Genomic DNA, 19,166 nt, shown 5'->3' on the forward strand with positions numbered 1-19,166 from the left:
GGTTTAATTTTAGGATTGAAATGAGCACAGAGGGAGAGAACATACCTAATCAGGAACATCCCTAGGTAATCTTGGCACACCTCTAGATGATATAGGGTCTCAAGAGGCCAATTTGGATGAGTAAGTTGAGAGTGCTCTCAATGGAAGCAAGAACGGAAGAGGGAGAGAGAGAAACAGAAAGCCACACAAGTTTTGGTGGGTGCAAAACCCCCCTAATCTTCTTTTTCATTCATTTATATATGTGTTTGAGTATTGTACATAATCGAGGTAAAGGCATAGTGACCTTTAACCCCCACAACCTCCCACTTAAAGGACAATGTGTCTTTAAGGGAGAACAACCAGTGAGCATACTATCCAATGCCCATCAATACATGACCATACTCAAACCGCTGATGACTAGGTAGACTCTTCGTCGGCATATTTGCAGGGTTATCATCTGTATGAACCTTGACAAGCTCTATGTGCTTGTCCTCAAGTACCTCCCTGATGAAATGGTACCTGACCTTAATGTGTTTGGTCTTTGCATGAAAGACTGGATTCCATGCTAGCTGAATAGCACTCATAGAATCACTATGCAATGTCGGTACACCTATATGAGTCCCTAAATCTCCCACTAGCTAATCAAGCCATATAGCCTCCTTGTAACCCTCTGTGGCTACAACATACTCAGCCTCTGTGGTAGACAAAGCAACACACTTTTGTGCATGAGACATCCATGACACTGCACCACCTGCAAAGGTAAACACATAACCAGAAGTGGATCTCCTACTATCCACATGCCCTGCATAGTCTGAATCTGTGTACCCAAGTACACACATGTCTCCTCTACCAAAACAGATGCACATCTCCTTGGCACCCTTCATGTACCTCATGATGCACTTAATTGCCTCCCAATGCCTCTTTCTTGGATTAGCCATATATCGGCTAACAACTCCCACTGCAAATGCAATGTCTGGTCTAGTAGCTATAATAGCATACATAAGACTCCCAACCGCTGATGCATAAGGAACCTTGGCCATCATGGCCCTCTCCTCATCTAAGTTGGGACTATCTGTACGACTCACTTTCACATATGGAGGCAATGGAGTACTCACTGCCTTCCCCCCCTCCATTTTGAAACATTGCAATACTTGTGTAACATACTCCTTCTGTGAAAGCCAAAGGAGTTTCCTACTCCGATCACGCATGATGCGCATACCAAGAATATGACCTGCAAGTCCCAAATCCTTCATATCAAAGGCCTCATGCAACTTGGCCTTTAATGCATCTAGCTCATAAGTATTCTTGCTAGCCAATAGCATATCATCTACATATAGTGCCAGGATTATCATGCTATTATCCTTAGCCCTTTTAGTGTAGAGGCAGTGAACAATTTCACTCCTTCTAAAACCCTAGGACTGAATGAAAGCATCAAACTTCTGATACCATTCTTTAGGTGCTTGCTTAAGACCATAGAGACTCTTCTTCAGCTTGTAAACTAAATGCTCTTTGCCCTTTTTTTTAAAGCCTTCTGGCTGCACCATGTAAATTTCCTCATCCAGATCCCCATGCAAGAAAGTTGACATCCATCTGCATAAGCTTCATATCCTCTGCTGCCACTAGTCCAAGCATGCATCTAAGTGTGGTCATCTTCACAACCGGAGAGAATATCTCATCAAAGTCCACACCCTTCTCTTGCTTGAACCCTTTAGCGACTAAACGGGTCTTGTACCTAGGCACATCATCACCCGTGACCTTCATCTTATAGACCCACATTAGGAAAAAAGGGAGCTCATTTTGGGGCCCTGTAAGAAATTCACTATTTTCTCTTTTCTCTCTCTACAAAAGCAAGAAAATATGGATACTTGCGTGAGAAATGTCAGTGTGAAAAGGAATAAATATATTCTTTCACATGCTTTACATTCAATGTTCATATAAGAGCAACACTTTTCTGTGCAGAATTTGGTGATTCTGACACCGCAGGACGCGTCCGGAACGGTGGCCCGAAACCCCAAGAACGGCACTGGAAACGCTGGAATCGGACATCCGGAGGCCCGAAAATGGCCAAAAAGGGCCGAAAAGTAGGATTTGCAGCAAAATGCGATCTGGCACCTTTTGAAATTTCAAAAGTGCCATATCGCATTTTGCTGCAAATCGCGTTTTTTGGCCTTTTTTGGCTGTTTCCGGGCCTCCGGATGTCCGATTCCAGCGTTTCCAGTACCGTTCTTGGGGTTTTGGGCCGTTTCGGACGCGTCTGCGGTGTCAGAATCATCAAATTCTGCATAGAAAATAATTTTTTTAAAGATTCAAATCAGATCACCTCATTAATGTGACATGCTTCTACGAACATATAGTACTATTTCTTTTTCTTATTTTCATCTTCTTTTGTTGAATTTTCAATGTTACGTTGGCCCACTCCTAATTGGTTGAGAGCCTATTTTCTCTCTCTTCTAAAAGGCCCCAAAATGAGCTCCCTTTTTTCCTAATGTTTACATGGCAATGCTTTCTTTCCATGTGGCAAAGAAACCAAGTCCCAAGTCTTATTCTTCATAAGTGAACTCATCTCTGATTGCATAGCATACTCCCACTTGCGTTAATCTTCGCGCATTATAGCCTCTCTGTAGCAAGAAGGCTCCGCACAATCAGTAAGCATCACATAGTCTACCCCTGGAACAACCTATCAAGCGGTCTAGACACTCTAGATGATCTTCTCAAGGGCATTTCAGCTTGCTGTCCTACCTACATATCAGCCACATTTGGCTCATCATTTCCACTAATAGATGATCCATCATCGACCCTTGATTGTATACCTGTGGGAGTACTTGGTGGTACCATTTCTTGCACATTTGGTGCATGGATAGCTTGCTGTCTATCAACATATGTAGGTGGATTCACGTCCTGGAAAGTGATTCTTCTCATTTCCACATCCCTCATGGGTGCCTTATGCATCTTCTTCTCATTGAAGACTACATCATGGCTGCATATGATCTTCTTTGCTTCTGGATCCCAGAGACGATAGCCCATCTCTCCACTTTCACCATAACCCTGAAAGATGCATTTCCTAGACTTAGGATCTAGCTTCTTTTGAAGCTCTTTTGGCACATGTGCATATGCCTCACACCCAAATATATGCAAATGAGAGTAAGAGGGCTTCTTGCCACTCCATGCCTCTTCAGGAATACCACCATCCAAACTCTCACTAGGTGATCTATTAATCACATGCACTGTAGTCTTCATTGCCTCAGCCCAAAGACCACCAGAAAGACTTGCATTGGAAAGCATGCATTAGAACCTTTCTTAAATGGTACGGTTCATCTTTTTTGCAACTGGATTTTGCTTTGGAGTATGCACCATTGTTAGTTCATAAGCATTTAAGTGTTCGACCTGACTGATTCTTAACCAAGGCCAGCCATTTCTTAAATACTTGGAACACATCACTCTTTCGAGCTATAGCATAAGCCCACACTTTCCTAGTTGCATCATCAATGAATGTCACATAGTATTCAGCCCTGCCTAATGACCCTGTAGGCATGGGACCACATACGTCTGAATGCACCAAATCAAGCTTTTCAAACTCTTTCTTTCCCCTTCTTTTATGGGCTGATTTAGTCTACTTCACATAGAGACAGTGCTCACAAAATTCAAAATCAGAGAAACTCAAATGCGGTACATAACCCAAACGGCATAAGAGTTTCATTCCATTTTGGCTCATGTGCCCCAACCTACAATGCCACAAAGAAGTGTTTGGCTGCTCGGTTATTGCAACAACATGATCAAATACCCCTGATACATATAATGGATACAAAGTCCCACACTTGGCACCCCTGGCCAAAAGCATAGAGCCTTTCTGAATTTTCCAACTCTGAAAGCCAAAAGTGGTGTGAAAACCACCATCATCTAGCTGACCCACTGAAATAAGACTCTTGGTCAACTTAGGCACATGTCTCACATGTTTCAAAACAAATGCAGACCCATTTGCGAAAGAAAACTTTATGTCACCTACTCCCACTATGTCACATGCATAGTCATTTCCAAGATGCACACAACCTATCTTTCCACTGTCATAAGTGGAGAACCATTCCCTATGGGGAGTAACATGGAATGAAGCACCATAATCCAAAATCCAATCCGGGGAATATGCATCATCTGAAGTGGTAAGCAACTCTACAGATAAACTAGACATGAAGAGAATGTCATTGTCACTATCATGTGTGACTGCATTGATCTCCTCGATCTTCACTTTTCCTTGGTCCTCCCTTGGACTCTCTTTCTTTTGATTTGCATCCCAATTTGCATTCTTTTTCTTATCCTTTTGCTCTCTTTTTAGCTTGTAGCAATCGTTTTTCATATGGCCCTTCTTGCCACAGTGGTAATACTCAATGTTGCGTGCCCTGGATTTGCTACGAGAGTTTCCTCTTTCTTGGGACTTTCCCCTGAATTGTGATCTGCCCCTTTGCACATTTAAGGCTGCACCCTGCTTGTTGCCATCCATAGACTTCCGTCTAATCTCCTCAACCAACAAGCTACCCACAACATCATCAAATTTCAGTACTCCACCAGGTGTAGAGTTACTGACAGCTGTATGGAAGGTATCCCATGAGGATGGCAATGAACATAAGAGAAATATTGCCTTAGTCTCCGCATCAAAATTCATCTTCTGAGCTTGAAGCTGGCTAAAAATAATATTGAATTCATTCAAGTGAGAAGCAATGGAGACCCCTTCCTTCATCTGCAGCTCAAACAACCTCTTCATGAGGTAAACTTTATTAGAGGCAATTTCCTTCTCATAAGTGGCACACAGTTTCTTCCATAAATCTTCCGCAGTGTCTGCTCATTGTCTGCTCATTTACTACTGTGAAATAAACTGACTCTGCAAGATGAAGTCTAATAGTAGAATTCGCTAATGCATCCAAATCATTCCAATCATCCTCTACAACCCAATGCACACCACGAATGAGTGCACATGGCTTAAACTGTAACTAGAGTGATCTGCATAAGGTATGCTCAAGAAATCGTGGTCCCATGGCAATGACCGCTATTGAAAATAGAACTTGAGATGCCTCAAAATATGGATGCCATTGCATAATCAGACTCAGCAAGAAAATTTGCAAATATATCTCTTTTGCCAGAACTCCAAAATCCCAACCGATGAGTGAGAAATGGGAGTCAACACTTATCCACTGCCATGTGGCATAAATCTAAGGTTTCAAAACCTTAGAATGAAAAATGCATAACAGAGAGACGAAATCCAATACACAGAGATCTATAACTCTGAAAATACTCCACCGAATCGTGCAAGAACTAATAGGTAGGGGTTTTTGGGCGTCCGGAACGCAATGGGACAGACGGTTTTGAAAACCGGTCCAACACATGGACTAAAAAACGTTTTTGGAAATACAACCATTTGCAAACTCTAGTGGAGTGTGAATGATGAGCAACATAGAAGTTTTAGGACCTCCTGAGTCCACTGAAACTAACAGATCTGCAAATGGTTGCTCCAAACTTGAGTTCCAATACTCGGGCAGAAAAAGATAGGAACTCACATAGTGAGTCAAAGACCCAATGAAATGATCCCAGATTCAAGAATGAAGGTATTTCCAAGCTCCTGAAGTGAAGTGGACACCAAAAGCAAGCAATAGTTGCCTCTACAAGTCAATACGGAGTTCTATCATTGAACAAAATAGGGAAAAGCTCAAAATACGAATTTTTCTTTGAAAACACTTAATAGGCTCTCAAAACCACTTCACAAAGCCAAAGTGACTTTTCCAAAGGTTCGTCCAAGGTCTCTACATACTCGGATGCAAGTAAAGTTACCCACAAAGCTTCCCACAGAGCTTCTCCTTCCTCCCACAGAGCTGCTGAGCTTCCAAGCATTCACGCACACTCAACTAGATCACCCGGGCTTTGATACCAGTTGAGAGTGCTCTCAACGGAAGCAAGAATGGAAGAGGGAGAGAGAGAAATAGAGAGCCACACAAGTTTTGGTGGGTGCAGAACCTACTAATCTTCTTTTTTATTCATTTATATATATGTTTGAGTATTGTACATAATTGGGGTAAAGGCACAATGACCTTTAACCCCCACATAAGTGAATCATGCTGAGGCTCAAGAAATTTTAAACGAGCAGTGAGAGATGGTTGGAAGGGAGGGATTAGGTGTGTTTGCCACGGGTCCGATGGATGACAAGACCATGCAAGGCGAGCCACTATCTCTCCGATAAGTAGCCAAGCTTTTTTTGAGTGAGTTTGTAAGAAACACACTGTTTCTTTGAAGTGGGTGTGCTAAAAAAAATTACTCACAACCCAAGTTATCTGATCTATGACACAAGGCTTTTGCACACAGTCTACCCCAATGGTTCATAGAAATTCAAACAATCAAAAAATTCTTATGCACTTCATCTAGCAAGTGTACGTACACGATGTCTTGCATCGGTGGCTTTTTGGGCATAGGAAAGGGACGTCTTGCCGAGCGCATGCTAACAAGGGCTGAGAACAGAGAGCCAGTATCTCAGAGGTCTCGTGTATTGACTCCATAAGCACACAATGATCTTATTGACCTAGCCATGTCAGCCATACCTCTTCATCAATAGGGTGTTACTATTGAGGACTTGTAAGTTAAGATTACAAGACAAGACAAAGAGATTGAGGACTTGTGAGCACGTGTCCATACCCTAGAGACACAGCTCCAACGATACAGAACCAAATTTGGGGACTTAGATGCAAAAGATGATGTTGATACGTTCGATATTGCGGACTTGACCAATCTTGATAGCCAAGGTGTAGGACCTAGGTACATCTGTTTACCACCATCATCCGCCTCAACATCTACACCACCTCTCTCCTCCCCCTCTCCTGCATCATCATCACAGGTCTCCTCTCCAATAGCCTCACCACTGGCCCCACTAGCCACAACTCCACAGTACTTTCCCCTCGTATCACCTCTATCTCTCAGTCAGCCACCCTTTATCATCTCGTCTGGCCTTGCTACTCCTATATATCACTCCCCTGCCCAAATCAAGCTACCCCCACCCTCAGTACAACCTCAGCAGTCCACCTTCATTCCAACCCCTCTCGAGATCTAGTTCCCACCTGAACGAGGACATCTTAGGCCCCCGCCAGATGCTTGGGACTCCCTATTGGTCGACCATGGCATAGAGGGAGCATGGCGTGTTGGGAGAGATCCCAACCGAGAGTAGCCCCTAGTCATTCGCTTCAGAGATTCACATGCTCGGACTAGCAACACTCTGACGTCGAGCCTCTCTACGAGAGCATCCCACCCTGTCCATGGACAAGGATTTGACACCACTATAGATTGAGGAGCGAGGAGTTATGGACCCTAGCACATTTGTCTATTGAGATGTTTTTCACACAAACCTACTATATGAGACATTCTATTGTGAACATGTGTATATGGATCCTATAATGGAATTTCGTAAAGATGATCTTGAAATATATTTACCCTTTTTCAAGTTTTGTATGCAATGCCATTTTGCAAAGGATGTTACCATCCTTAACCTTTTAACTTTTAATGTTCTATTTCTTTGTGCTCCTTTTTTCTCTCTTGCTTGCACAATAGAAAGACTTGGGAAATGGAAACTATAAACACATTATAACAATGCTCACAAAGTGCATAAATTAACTCCAACGCACAACTTCTCCAAGGTGACATGTTAAGAACAAAAGAAGGTGATATGGACACCCGAGCATTATAAGAATACAACAAAGCATACATACACCTTAATTAAACCTTAATTAAATAACAATAATTTCCCACAAAAGTATACAAGTCAGGGCAACATCATTGAGATAGATATGACCATATGTGATCTTTCATCACTTAACATATTCTCATATCCATTCCTTAACATTTATGCACATCACCCAATATCGCAGTAAACATCGGTATGATATCATTGATCTCTTCGACTTCACTGTTGTTGCTGGGTAGCTCAAGCTCATCCTCTTCTTCACTAAATGCACCCTCAGTAAAAACTTCTGTAGTCAAGCATTGTTTGGCAATTCTCGTTGCATTGGATTCACTTGTTGCCCTTGCCGCAACATTCAACCCTTTCGTTGCATATTTCCAAAGCAATCAACCAAAATTTGTAGCTCTTGATGTCTTTAACCGATTGCATCTCATTGAATGAATAAAATCATACACACTTCAATTTCACTCACATGCACATGATGATGCAACACTAGTGCATATGATTGAGAATAAACCAACCAAGCAAGAGGAGACACAACGGCAAGCCACTCTGAAGGTGGAGGTAAGTATAGTTGTCATGATCTTCTAAAAATGAAAGGTTTCATTAATGGTAAAGAAGTTATTCTTCTACATGACGATAGTAGTACACATGATTTCATTTCAGAAAGACCTTTAGTAAGGCTAAACCTAGATTCATTCCCATCTCACTATAAAGTTAAAGCTGCTTTCACTAAGACGAAGTATAATTGTTTTAGAGAAGTCCAGAATCTAGAAATTTCAATCAAACCTTAAAAGATAGATGAGACTTTTGACCCCCTACAAGGAGTTGATATCATCTTAGGAATGCCATGGAGACATCAATATAATCCTAAGATAGATTATGACTCACATCAGATGTGGATTGAGAAGGACAAACAAGAAATATGTTTGAAAAGTTCTATGAAAGCTAAAATCATTCCTTTACTCAACCATACATAAGCCAAGAGAGCAATTAGGAAACGTGAGAAAACATATTTAATTTTGGTGAATACGGTAATGGCTACTCAGCCAAACACTAAGCCTACACACTTAAAGTTTCTTTCTCAATTTTTTGATTGTTTCTTAAACGATTTACTAACCGTATTACCATGTTCTCCACTTGAAGATCATAGGATAGAATCCTACTAGGCAATACTCCACCTTGCAAGGCTCCTTATAGAGTCAACCAGCTAGAACAAAAGGAAATTCAAAAGCAAGTGAACTAATACAGAGAGGATTGATAAGACCCAGTAATTCTCCTCATGGAGAACCTCTCTTATTAGTCAAAAAGAAGAATGGAACCTATCGAATGTGCATAGACTATCGTGCACTAAACAAAATCACAGTGAAGAATAAATATCCAATCCCTAGAATTGATGATCTTTTAGACAAATTGAAAGGGGCCAAGGTCTTTAGTAAGATTGATCTTAAATCTGGCTATCATCAAGTCCATATGGTAGAAGAGGATATATACAAGACTGCCTTTGGAACACAAACGGGACATTATGAATTCCTAGTTATGCCTTTTGGGCTAACTAATGCTCCAGGTACTTTCAGTAGAATGATGAACCGAATCTTTCTTAAACACCAAGATTGTGTGGAAGTATTTTGCGATGATATTCTAGTGTTTAGCAAAGACATTGAGGAGCATAAAGAACATCTAAAGTTAGTATTTTCACTCTTAAAAGAAAATGAATTGTACATAAATCGTGAAAAGAGTAGTTTGTTTCAAGATGAAATTGAGTATTTGGGTCACATAGTATCCACCGATGGGATTCGAGTAGATTCAAAGAAGATTGAATGTATACTCACAGGGCCTAAACCCCAAGACACACACGAATTAAGATCATTCTTGGGATTGTGTAGCCTCTATAGGAAGTTTGTCAAGAATTTTGCATTGATTGCACATCCATTGATGGACCTTCTTAGTTCAAAGCTAAACATTTCTTATGGACCGAGTGTCTTGATTTCATGCACCCTAAGAAGAAGGTCAGCATGCTTGATTTCAGTATCTTGTGCAACATCCCCGAGGGTAGCGTACATGACAATTTCAAGGGCATGGTTGTATACCAGGTCTCCGAGCTAAGATACGGCCAAAAGGTATTACTTTCTTTTTAGTCTTTAAATGTCTTCTGCAAGCTCATATTGACAATCAGTTTGTTCCATTTGTGGATAGGTAACCTGATTGTTGCAATTCACCAACCCAAATGCCCAACTTATAAAGCTCCAATGTGAGGCATGTGAAGGATCTAGAGTCAGTCGCAATCTTGCTAGGCCCTTCTATCACTCGTACAATAATGTTCAGTTCGTTGTACGAGTCCTTATACTAAAGGCCTAAATATTGCTTCGTAGGTGGTTGTCCAGATACCTAGGAGCCATTGGTGATATCCTCCTGGGCATTGATTGTCCGTTTGTTGAGCTTCCTTTGCATAGCTTGGTTGCCACAAGAAGCATGCTGATGGAGAGTAGACCCTCTGGTAATTTTATCATCAATAGCTCGGGCTTCATAATAGCATTCGAGGAGAATGCATATTGAAAGTGACAATTTCGTATTATTCAAATTGCAAGATATGTTCTTCTGGACTCTTTCTGAAAGTTTCATTTACTTACGTGATGCTCGTTGCAAACTACTAAACTTAAATCATTGAAATAAAATCTACTGACGCTTAACGTGAACTTTATCTTGATATGTTGTGCAAACTTTCTCACCCATAAGATCTTAGTTTGGATGTAAAAAGTGCTACGAGAATGACACATCTAATATCTATCTTTTAATAGCTATCATGTTTTTCCCCTTTTGAAGCAAGATTCTTTTCTTTTGATTGCATTATATGTACTTTCCTTTTTTTGATTGATATTGAATTGTGACATACACAAGCCTGTCACATCCAATGGCTTGATGGGGACGAGGGTGGTTAGTGTTTAAACATGGATCTTAATGGGCACTTGCATGCATATCACGTTCACAAAGCACATCACAACACCACACACACAATACATACCACGACATACATTTTGATCATAGCCTCTTACCTCAATACTCTGCAGACCTTTCCACCTCACATACATTGATCTAACACTCCTAGAGCCTCTTACCTCAATACTCTGCAAACCTTTCCACCTCACATACATTGATCTAACACTCCTAGAAGGTCGATTCGCTTTGATCACCCACTCTCTCCATAAAGTTGCCCTACAGACTTTCACATACACCTCCCGCTCCACTCACGAACCGCCTCTACAATGCAATAGCCGGTACGATGATGAGTGTAAGGCACCAGCAACTTAGATTCAAGACTAAGCATCGCCTTCTGAGTGAGGCTGAGATGAAACACAATATTGTCATCTAGTGCATCAAAAGAGACATAAGATTTATTTCTATTTTGTGGATTTTCACAAAGCTCACCTCATCAAATGTTTGTAGGAGTTGGTTGCATGATCAAGAGATCATCAAGGTAGTCATGGACTTTATGAGAGTCATAGGTTGGGTTTGAACAAGGTAGGATGGAGGAGATTATGAGCACTATTGGGGTCAAAACAAGGTTGATTATTACCGCAAACCTTGTATGGCACCTATATAGACAAAACTCGAGACTTTATTGGCACTCTAGGACGGTTGGCTACTCTCTAGTCGCCAAATCCTGCTCTTGATTCTGTGGCACGTGGATGGTGTGGTGCTACTCTCATCCTTAGTAGAGGACCTCAACTGCACTTCGTACTGTGAGACACACGACTTGAAGGTCAACCTTCCACCAGATCCTTGCTTCATATTATGTGGTACGCAGATGGTGTGGTCCTACTCTCGTCCTCAGTAGAGGACCTTTAACTGCATATCATACTGCGAGGCAAATGACTTAAAGGCAAACCTCGGTGAAACCAAGGAAATGATCTCCAATATATCTTGAGCAGCCATGCACAGAGAGCACTTCACACTAGATGGGCTACTGGTGGAGGTGGTTGCATCCCATACATCCTTGGGGGTTATTTTCTTGGGCCTGATCTTTACGATGCGACAAATGTTGTAGGCTCGACTGAGCAAGGGATACGTCACACTTGCTAGACTTGCGAGGAAATGCTAGCACTTCATTTTCAGGATTCCCAGACCAAGTCTCTTCTCTTTGAGACTCTATTGGTTCACCCAGTTGGTATATATAGCAACTCTTGTTGGGGTCAAGATCTTTCGAAGATAGATTGGCTCATGTGGAGAGGCTTCATCTTCTCTTGCTTTCAAGAATGATCTGTAGTAAGCCTTCAATCCCACATCAGAGGATGAGTTTGAAGCATCCCCACTACAGTTTGATGCAACCTTTTGGATATGGCTCTTGCACTAGAGGACGATGCATACCATGGTTCGCCCTATCTCCGTCCATGGCTTTGGTTGAGGGTGACCAGTGGTATTAGTACGCACATACATGAAGAGTCTAGGGCTCCATGTCAACAAATTTTCACCCTTTCAGTACAACATTGAGGCCCCCTCTGTCGCATCACATATCACGAGTTGAACCAACTTATCCAAGAGAATCTCTTACAGCTAAATACATTCAGGACCTAGTGAGCTGCTTGCAGATTTCGACAAAGGGCTCCAAGATAAGCACAAGTGCACCTTCCCTACTTGTTGCGGATATCGATCGAGAAGTTGTGTTTCATCACATCGACTTCACATTGAGAGTGGATGGCCAGAGGGCATACCCAAAGAGGGTCTCATATGCACTATTGTGATCAACAAGAGATCGAGTCGAAGTAATACTTCGCTTTTAGACACCTTATATACTATGAAATCCGAGGTAAACTATCACAATCTCTTCAAGGATGGTTTTGAAACCTTATCTACTTTGTTGTCCTAACTAGATCAATGATACATGCCGACTTTCATCCAAGGCCATCTGACACAGGGAGCATTTGCTTAAGATGCATTGTCAAGAACAAAACATGTAGCGAGACTCCACTCAGAACATGATCACTAAGTTTTTCCAGCGAGACAGCACGAACCAACATGGCTTAAGATCCAAGGAGCAACAGGGCTCAAGGAGATTAGGGATTTGAGGACAATGCAAGAGACATGGCAGACTCGCTAGTAGATTTGAGGCACAAAGCAAACTAAGGGGCCTTTCCTCCATGCTCACCAAATTGGATGCTGCACCGACGAGAGTGGCAGTGGCCTTGTTCAACGTACGGCCATAGCTACGAGACCACAATGGACCACACAGATTGACATCCATCAATGCCTTACATAGGCTTTATGTCACCATAGCCTAACATATCGTTGACCCCCTCTTAAGCTTGACCTCTTCGACAGCGTCTAGATGTTCTTGACAATGCTACCAACTCCCATCATCTCCATAAGCTCAAAGATTTCTCTTAATGTATTGATGTCTTTATGATTATGGCTATTTTGTATTTGTCATGAGTATTCCATCTAGAGGCTCCACCCTTTCAACTCATTGTATCAAGTTCTTTCAATCTCAGACCCTTCGATCATCCGAAGACTTTTAATAAACTTTCTTTGTTTCTTTTGTTTCTTTCTTCCACCAAAGATCAATCTGCTTCTTTCCTTGCAAGTGACGCTTGTGGCACTCGCTTTCAATAACTCTCATGCCCCCTAAACTTCATGAGCTTCCATATAGAGACTCTAACTACAAGTTCGAATGGTACTTGTTTCAACTGTCTTCAAATGCTACCCTTAGAATGTCCACCAATATGCTAACATGAAGGGCCAGCGTATAATAAAGTAGAGGACAAACTCTAAGAAGTAATTCTTGCAAGAAGTGCTAAATTTTACAAAGTATCCATATGTAAGTGATGCCTTTCGTTTTCTAAAGGCTATATGGGATGCATTACCAAAAATTCAAGATGGTCAACATGGTGGCACAATTGGATCTTATTAGGGTTTTGTGCAACTTTTACCTTCAGTCCCAACTATCCAACCGTAGGTGCTGACTACAATGAGCAAGGAAAAGAAATCATCAAGGTAATCGAAGAGGTTGAGCACACTAGTAGATCCATCTTAAAACCCATTGTCGAAGCTATCATGTGCTTCAAGGAAAGCCTCTTGGTAAATGTTGAGAAAGGAGATACTAAATGTATAGAGCAAAAGAGATTGCAACCACAACCAAATCCTAATGGGATCTAGCAATAGTATAGACTCTGCCATGCAAGGATGCATGGCTACCAAATTGGTGGAAGATGTGCAACAAGAGACTTGACCAAGAGTGAGTCAAAGGTAAAATCTTATTCTTGCGCTCTAAGAATGATAACTTTTTATCGATCTCTGCCTAATTAAAGCATTAAACAAAAGAGAAAGTTGCACTTTAGGATTGTAGAAATAGAACAATAGGTTATAACCCACGTCAAAGAAACATCATGAGTGATATCATCAACAAGGGGATGAAATATCTTTGATTCTAGAAACTATATCTCCTATGTTGGAGGAAGTTGACAATACTTTGAAAAAAAGAGCATTTGAAGTTGAAGGACCACTAAAGGTAGTCACTTTCATTTTATTTCTTTAAAGGTCTAGAGCCACTAAGTAAACAAGGATGGTTTGGGGTAGCAAAGAAAGAACCTTTATCCATGTGTTTCCACACCACTAAGAGAAAACATGTAAACCCAAGGGAAACAAAATTTCAAAGAGCACCACCGTCTCCATGGATGAAGTTATAATTGAAATGTTACTTGAGAACACAAAATAAAGGCGCACAACACACGATGGAGGGAAGAGGAAAGGAAACGTCAAGGATTGGATCTAAGATAGTGTATGCTACAAAATAGTGTATGCTACATGAAGGCTGCCCTAAGCCATAAGAGAGATTCCTTTGAGTAGTAGCTTTCAAAATTAGAGCCTCATTCATTTGCTCCAATTATAACTATTGCATCACTATTGCATTTGACGGACTAGACTTACCATTGGTGACACCATAGTATGCATGAGTCGAGGGCAACATTTTGTTGATATCACATAGCTTTTGCAACATTTTAAGTTTTGCTTCTATCAATAGATGGGCATAATATAGCCAAATCATAAGGATAAGGTAGGGTACTTTGACTTCCCCATAGGTCACCTACACACTACATCAAGCGTGGCTTGGTCATGTGGATTGCCAAAAGCTTCACTATCTACTTGATGACATTGGTGATTGGTGATGTAGTCAGGTAGCATCTTTGTGGTGGGTTTCTCTATAGTGTAGTGAGCTGAGGTCTCACAACCTCCTGGAGAACCCTTTTGTCAACCAAGTCACCATCCTCAATGAATAGCGACGAATCCTCCACGCCGTATATTCTCTTCACACAAGGTAACCAATATTAGTTCTCACACAAGGTAACCAATATTAGTTCTCACAAACTCCCGAATGTACATATACATGCCTGCGCCGTGCATGTTTGTGAGTTTGCATGCATGCAACTTGAGCATGGGTGTGGGTATGCACGCTCGCATGGACAACCAAGCTATTTGAGTTCCCATTGCACATCTCCAAAATCGCAAGTGGGACATTTTGTATAGTTTCTTGAGAACTGCACGTGCCTGTGCATATAGGGTCACAAAAATCTACTTGATCCTTGGCATCATGAGAATTGCTACAAGTGAGGTGAAATGGCTATGTGTGGGTGTATGTGTCTCAATGGATGAGAGTGTAGTAGTGATAGTGAGTGTGTGAGTGTGAGTGTGAGTGTGAGAGTGTGTGTGTGTGTGTGTGTGAGTGAGAGAGAGAGAGAGAGAGAGAGAGAGAGTTGTGGTTGAAGAATTTAGGTGCAACATGGACCTACTCACTCTCTCCTGCATACAGCAAGCAGATGCAGTGATTCATATATGAATCCATTGAATCTAAAGGCTCCCTATAACAGTCTATCGTAGCAAACTCAACCCTTCCTGCAGCTTCACCTACACTCCTTAGCTAGAACTGCATATTAACAAAAGAAGGCACCCCACAATCTTGCAAGCTCAGTGTCTCCCAAGCTCAAAGCTGGATCTAGAATCTAGCTCAAAAAATAACACTCGCTGCTATGATCCTGGATGGGCTTTATTATTTGCTACAGCACTTGAAGAAGAAAATGATGTTTGCCGAAATAACTTTCTTATAATGTTTCCTACAAAGAAAAGGGTTCCCTGCACATGTTTCAGCCACAAGTGGGAAGCTTGAAATTTACAAGAGTAAGAATTGGGATGTAATTACTGTCCAGATACAGAACCTTGATTTATGACATCATGATAATAAAGAAGGAGACTCGTTGGCTGGCCCACAATGCAGAAAAAGAACCAAAAAATCATGTTGCCAACCTGAAAGAACCGGTAAAACTGAATAAGCTAGGAAATGCCAGCACACAAATCAAATAGATTAACATTTGATGGTGGGGAGTACCTCTCACATCAAAAAAATCTTGGTTTTCCCTTCCTAATATTTTGATCCCTTGGCTTTGTTTCCTTTATCTTCCCCACCCTCTGATTTTGTTAAATTCCTATCTTTCTGCCTTTTCATTTTCTTTTTCCAAGACTATGGGAGAAGGTAGTAAAGACAGATGAACACCCTTAATTTAGAATCAGCAAATCTAGGATTGCCAGGAGTTGCTACGATGACGCACCATCAAATTTTTAAATCTCTTTTGCAAGTGATTTGTGATAGCCACCAAAGGAACCTGTAGACGCCACCAAAACAATATAAACTATCACATACCATACGTAAATGTGGTGGAAACGACCTTTAAAGAATTATACGCTACTGAAATCATACGATGCAACATAATTATGACTTGGATGAATGGGTTGTTGGATAAGCAAGTAGATCCATAAACCTATCACTCTATCTTGGAATGCTTTGAAGTGTATAATACAGCTTCAGGAGAAAATTGATTGTACCACTGTATATTGTCAGTCAAAGATGCACGTGGACAAGTACCAGTCCTACCAGGAAATCTCAAAAATGGAAACGTTTTGCATCCCTATCAATTCCTCCCGCTCCCCCAAGACAAAAGGAAAAAACATAAAACTAGAAGGATCAGGCTACTGTAAAGAGAAATAAGACGCATGCCCCAAGACACTTTGTAAGTGTAAAATATTCAAGGCTTCCAATTAGAAACCTTCCATAGTTTATTATGCATTCCTGTTTTCCTGTCATTGATATCATCATTTAACTCGTTCGTGTAGACAGTGTCGATTGAAGAAAGACCAAATCAGAGCACAAATCCTACCTGAAACATTATGGCAAGGAAAGCCCAGCCCCTAAGCATGTGACAGGGGACACCAACGCATAACTGTAAAACACAATCAAAACAGTGAACCTCCTCAAAATTGTAGACACGCCCAAAAAGAAACAATGCCATCCATTCCAGGTCATTTAATGATACACAGACCTACTTATGCATAAGACTACCATGGAACCAAAACATCCCCACCTGTCACTATGTCTGAGCTACAACAAATATGAGCGCTGTGTGGCTACAATCCTCCTCATAACACATTGTTGACAGCAAGAGCATTTCATTCAATATCGCTTGTTTCAGATTGCCTTGATCTCTTTTAAAGGTTTAAGTGCTCCTCATCACAAGGTAGTTATGATGGCCTATGATACCACTTTCTATGACTAGGAAAGGCAGCTAGTCTGATAATATACAACGACATGGAATGGCCTAAGTCTGTTTATAACACATGCTTAATGTCATGATAGCACTTACAGATTGTATCATTACTAGCTTGCCTCTTCCAACCAACTTGTCCTATTTTCCAAATTGAAAGGACTACTATATCCATTAGAAATGCCACCCCTTTGTCCTCTCCATACAACCTCATTCATTGGATGATTGGCTGGACCTAATTCAAGAGACCCATGTTCATATAGACCAAGCTTGCATCCTACCAATTAGCTAGCATTTTAGGCACAAGGGTCCATGGCTCCCTTATTCCACTTTTATTTTACGTACCATTAGATCTGTTGGCCCCTTCTACCATGCCTGTCAACACCCCCCCGTTTGGTTGAGGAACACAATCATGATTGCTCTTGCAATCATAATAGATGTCCTGACACATGGGCTCAGACTTAGCTCTAAAAGGCCCCTCAACCTTCAAGTAAGCTCCTTGAGCTAGAATCAATTTACTTGTAAAACCATAGCAAATTACAACAGTCATAAGATACCCAAACCCCTTAAAGGTTGAGCTACTGAGCTCACCTCCCATTCAATGCCTCGAACAGGCCAATAGGTCCTTTGGTTTCTAGGAATTCCTTCTCCAAGACTCCCATGAACTAAGCCTCGCTCACTTCTATTTGTAAGTCTGTCCCCCCTTTTCTTAGCATTCTGAGTCTTGACTGCACTATAAAAGTCATGCCCCAAATAGCATGCTTTAACATATAGCCATGCTTTTCACACCGCAATCTCTAGTTCTCAATCTTGGCTACTACCAACCCTGGACATATTCCTAAACCCCCGATCTATCCAAATCTTAGTTTCATCTGCCTTAATCCTAGATTATGCAATCTAGTTAAGCCCTAGTTAGGTTAATCCGAAACCTCAAGTTGTTTCCAATACCGATATTGAGTTTAGCATAGTCTCAACCTTGGCTACTGCCAACCCTGAAATAGACTATATTCCTCAACCCTTGATCAATCCAGATTTTTCAGCTAGCCTTAATCCTAGACTATCCAATCTTGATTAATCTCTAGTTAGGGATGTTAGGGAAAATGTAATTATGCCTCATATATGAAGGTGTAAAATCACAAATAGGAGATATAATCATTCAACATCCATTCAATTATTCTATTAACCTAATTTCTTCTCATATAGAATTAGATATTGAAATCTATTACAACTCACAACCTAGAGAGCCATTGCTCATTTACCTTGTTATCCTCTCACTAAGTAAACCAGACCTAATTTCATCTCTTACAACTCACAACCTAGAGAGTCATTGCTCATTTACTGTTATCCTCTCACTAAGTAACCCAATTTCCTAATCTTTCCTAAGATCACAAGGATTATTTAAAGGTTCCAATCTTTAGATATTTACATCACTGACCTTTGACACACGCATTCTCACCTGATGACATACTGCCAAACACCAAAAGATCTGTCATGATGAGCATTCTATCTTGGTACTTCAACTGGACTTCAATATTATCAACATTGAATATCCAACCACGATCACCAAAAGTAAAATCCAAAGGATGCATATTTACCAACTCATACTTTGGTAAATCTTGATGCTATCCTCAAGCAAATCTCAACTATCCCAATAGTTTATTTATCCAAAGTCATTTGACTTACAGAATGGGATTGAGCTACTATCACTTTTTTCCTCTAGAGAATAATACTCTCCATTCTGGTGCACAATCTAGCTCATCATCAAATTTGAAATTTACAGCATCACTGATTGGCTAAATCCATCATGACCATATTCTCATACCAATTCTCTTGTTCCTATATGTCCTTTCCTCTTGCAAAACCTACAAATAATATTCTTGGTGGTTTTCCATTTCCTT

General features: G+C 41.0%; 1 protein-coding gene across 2 annotated transcripts in view; it reads right to left on the reverse strand.

The window, feature by feature from the left end:
* Positions 1-15,741: 15,741 nt before the first annotated feature.
* The window catches only part of LOC147905554 (diacylglycerol O-acyltransferase 1-like), a 124,109-nt gene continuing 120,684 nt past the window's right edge, over positions 15,742-19,166 (reverse strand). For both annotated transcript variants that reach the window (XM_087373278.1, XM_087373269.1), the window contains exons 15-17: positions 16,885-16,947; positions 16,279-16,332; positions 15,742-15,976 (exon numbers count right to left, since the gene is read on the reverse strand). In XM_087373278.1, coding sequence (XP_087229404.1) covers positions 15,869-15,976; positions 16,279-16,332; positions 16,885-16,947 — 225 coding nt within the window. In that variant the 3' untranslated portion in view covers positions 15,742-15,868. The remainder of the gene's footprint in view (positions 15,977-16,278; positions 16,333-16,884; positions 16,948-19,166) is intronic.

The sequence above is a fragment of the Dipteris shenzhenensis genome, chromosome 1 (assembly GCF_047967505.1).
Source record: "Dipteris shenzhenensis isolate YYH24624 ecotype China chromosome 1, Dip_SZ_1.0, whole genome shotgun sequence".
NCBI classification, from domain to species: Eukaryota; Viridiplantae; Streptophyta; class Polypodiopsida; order Gleicheniales; family Dipteridaceae; genus Dipteris; species Dipteris shenzhenensis.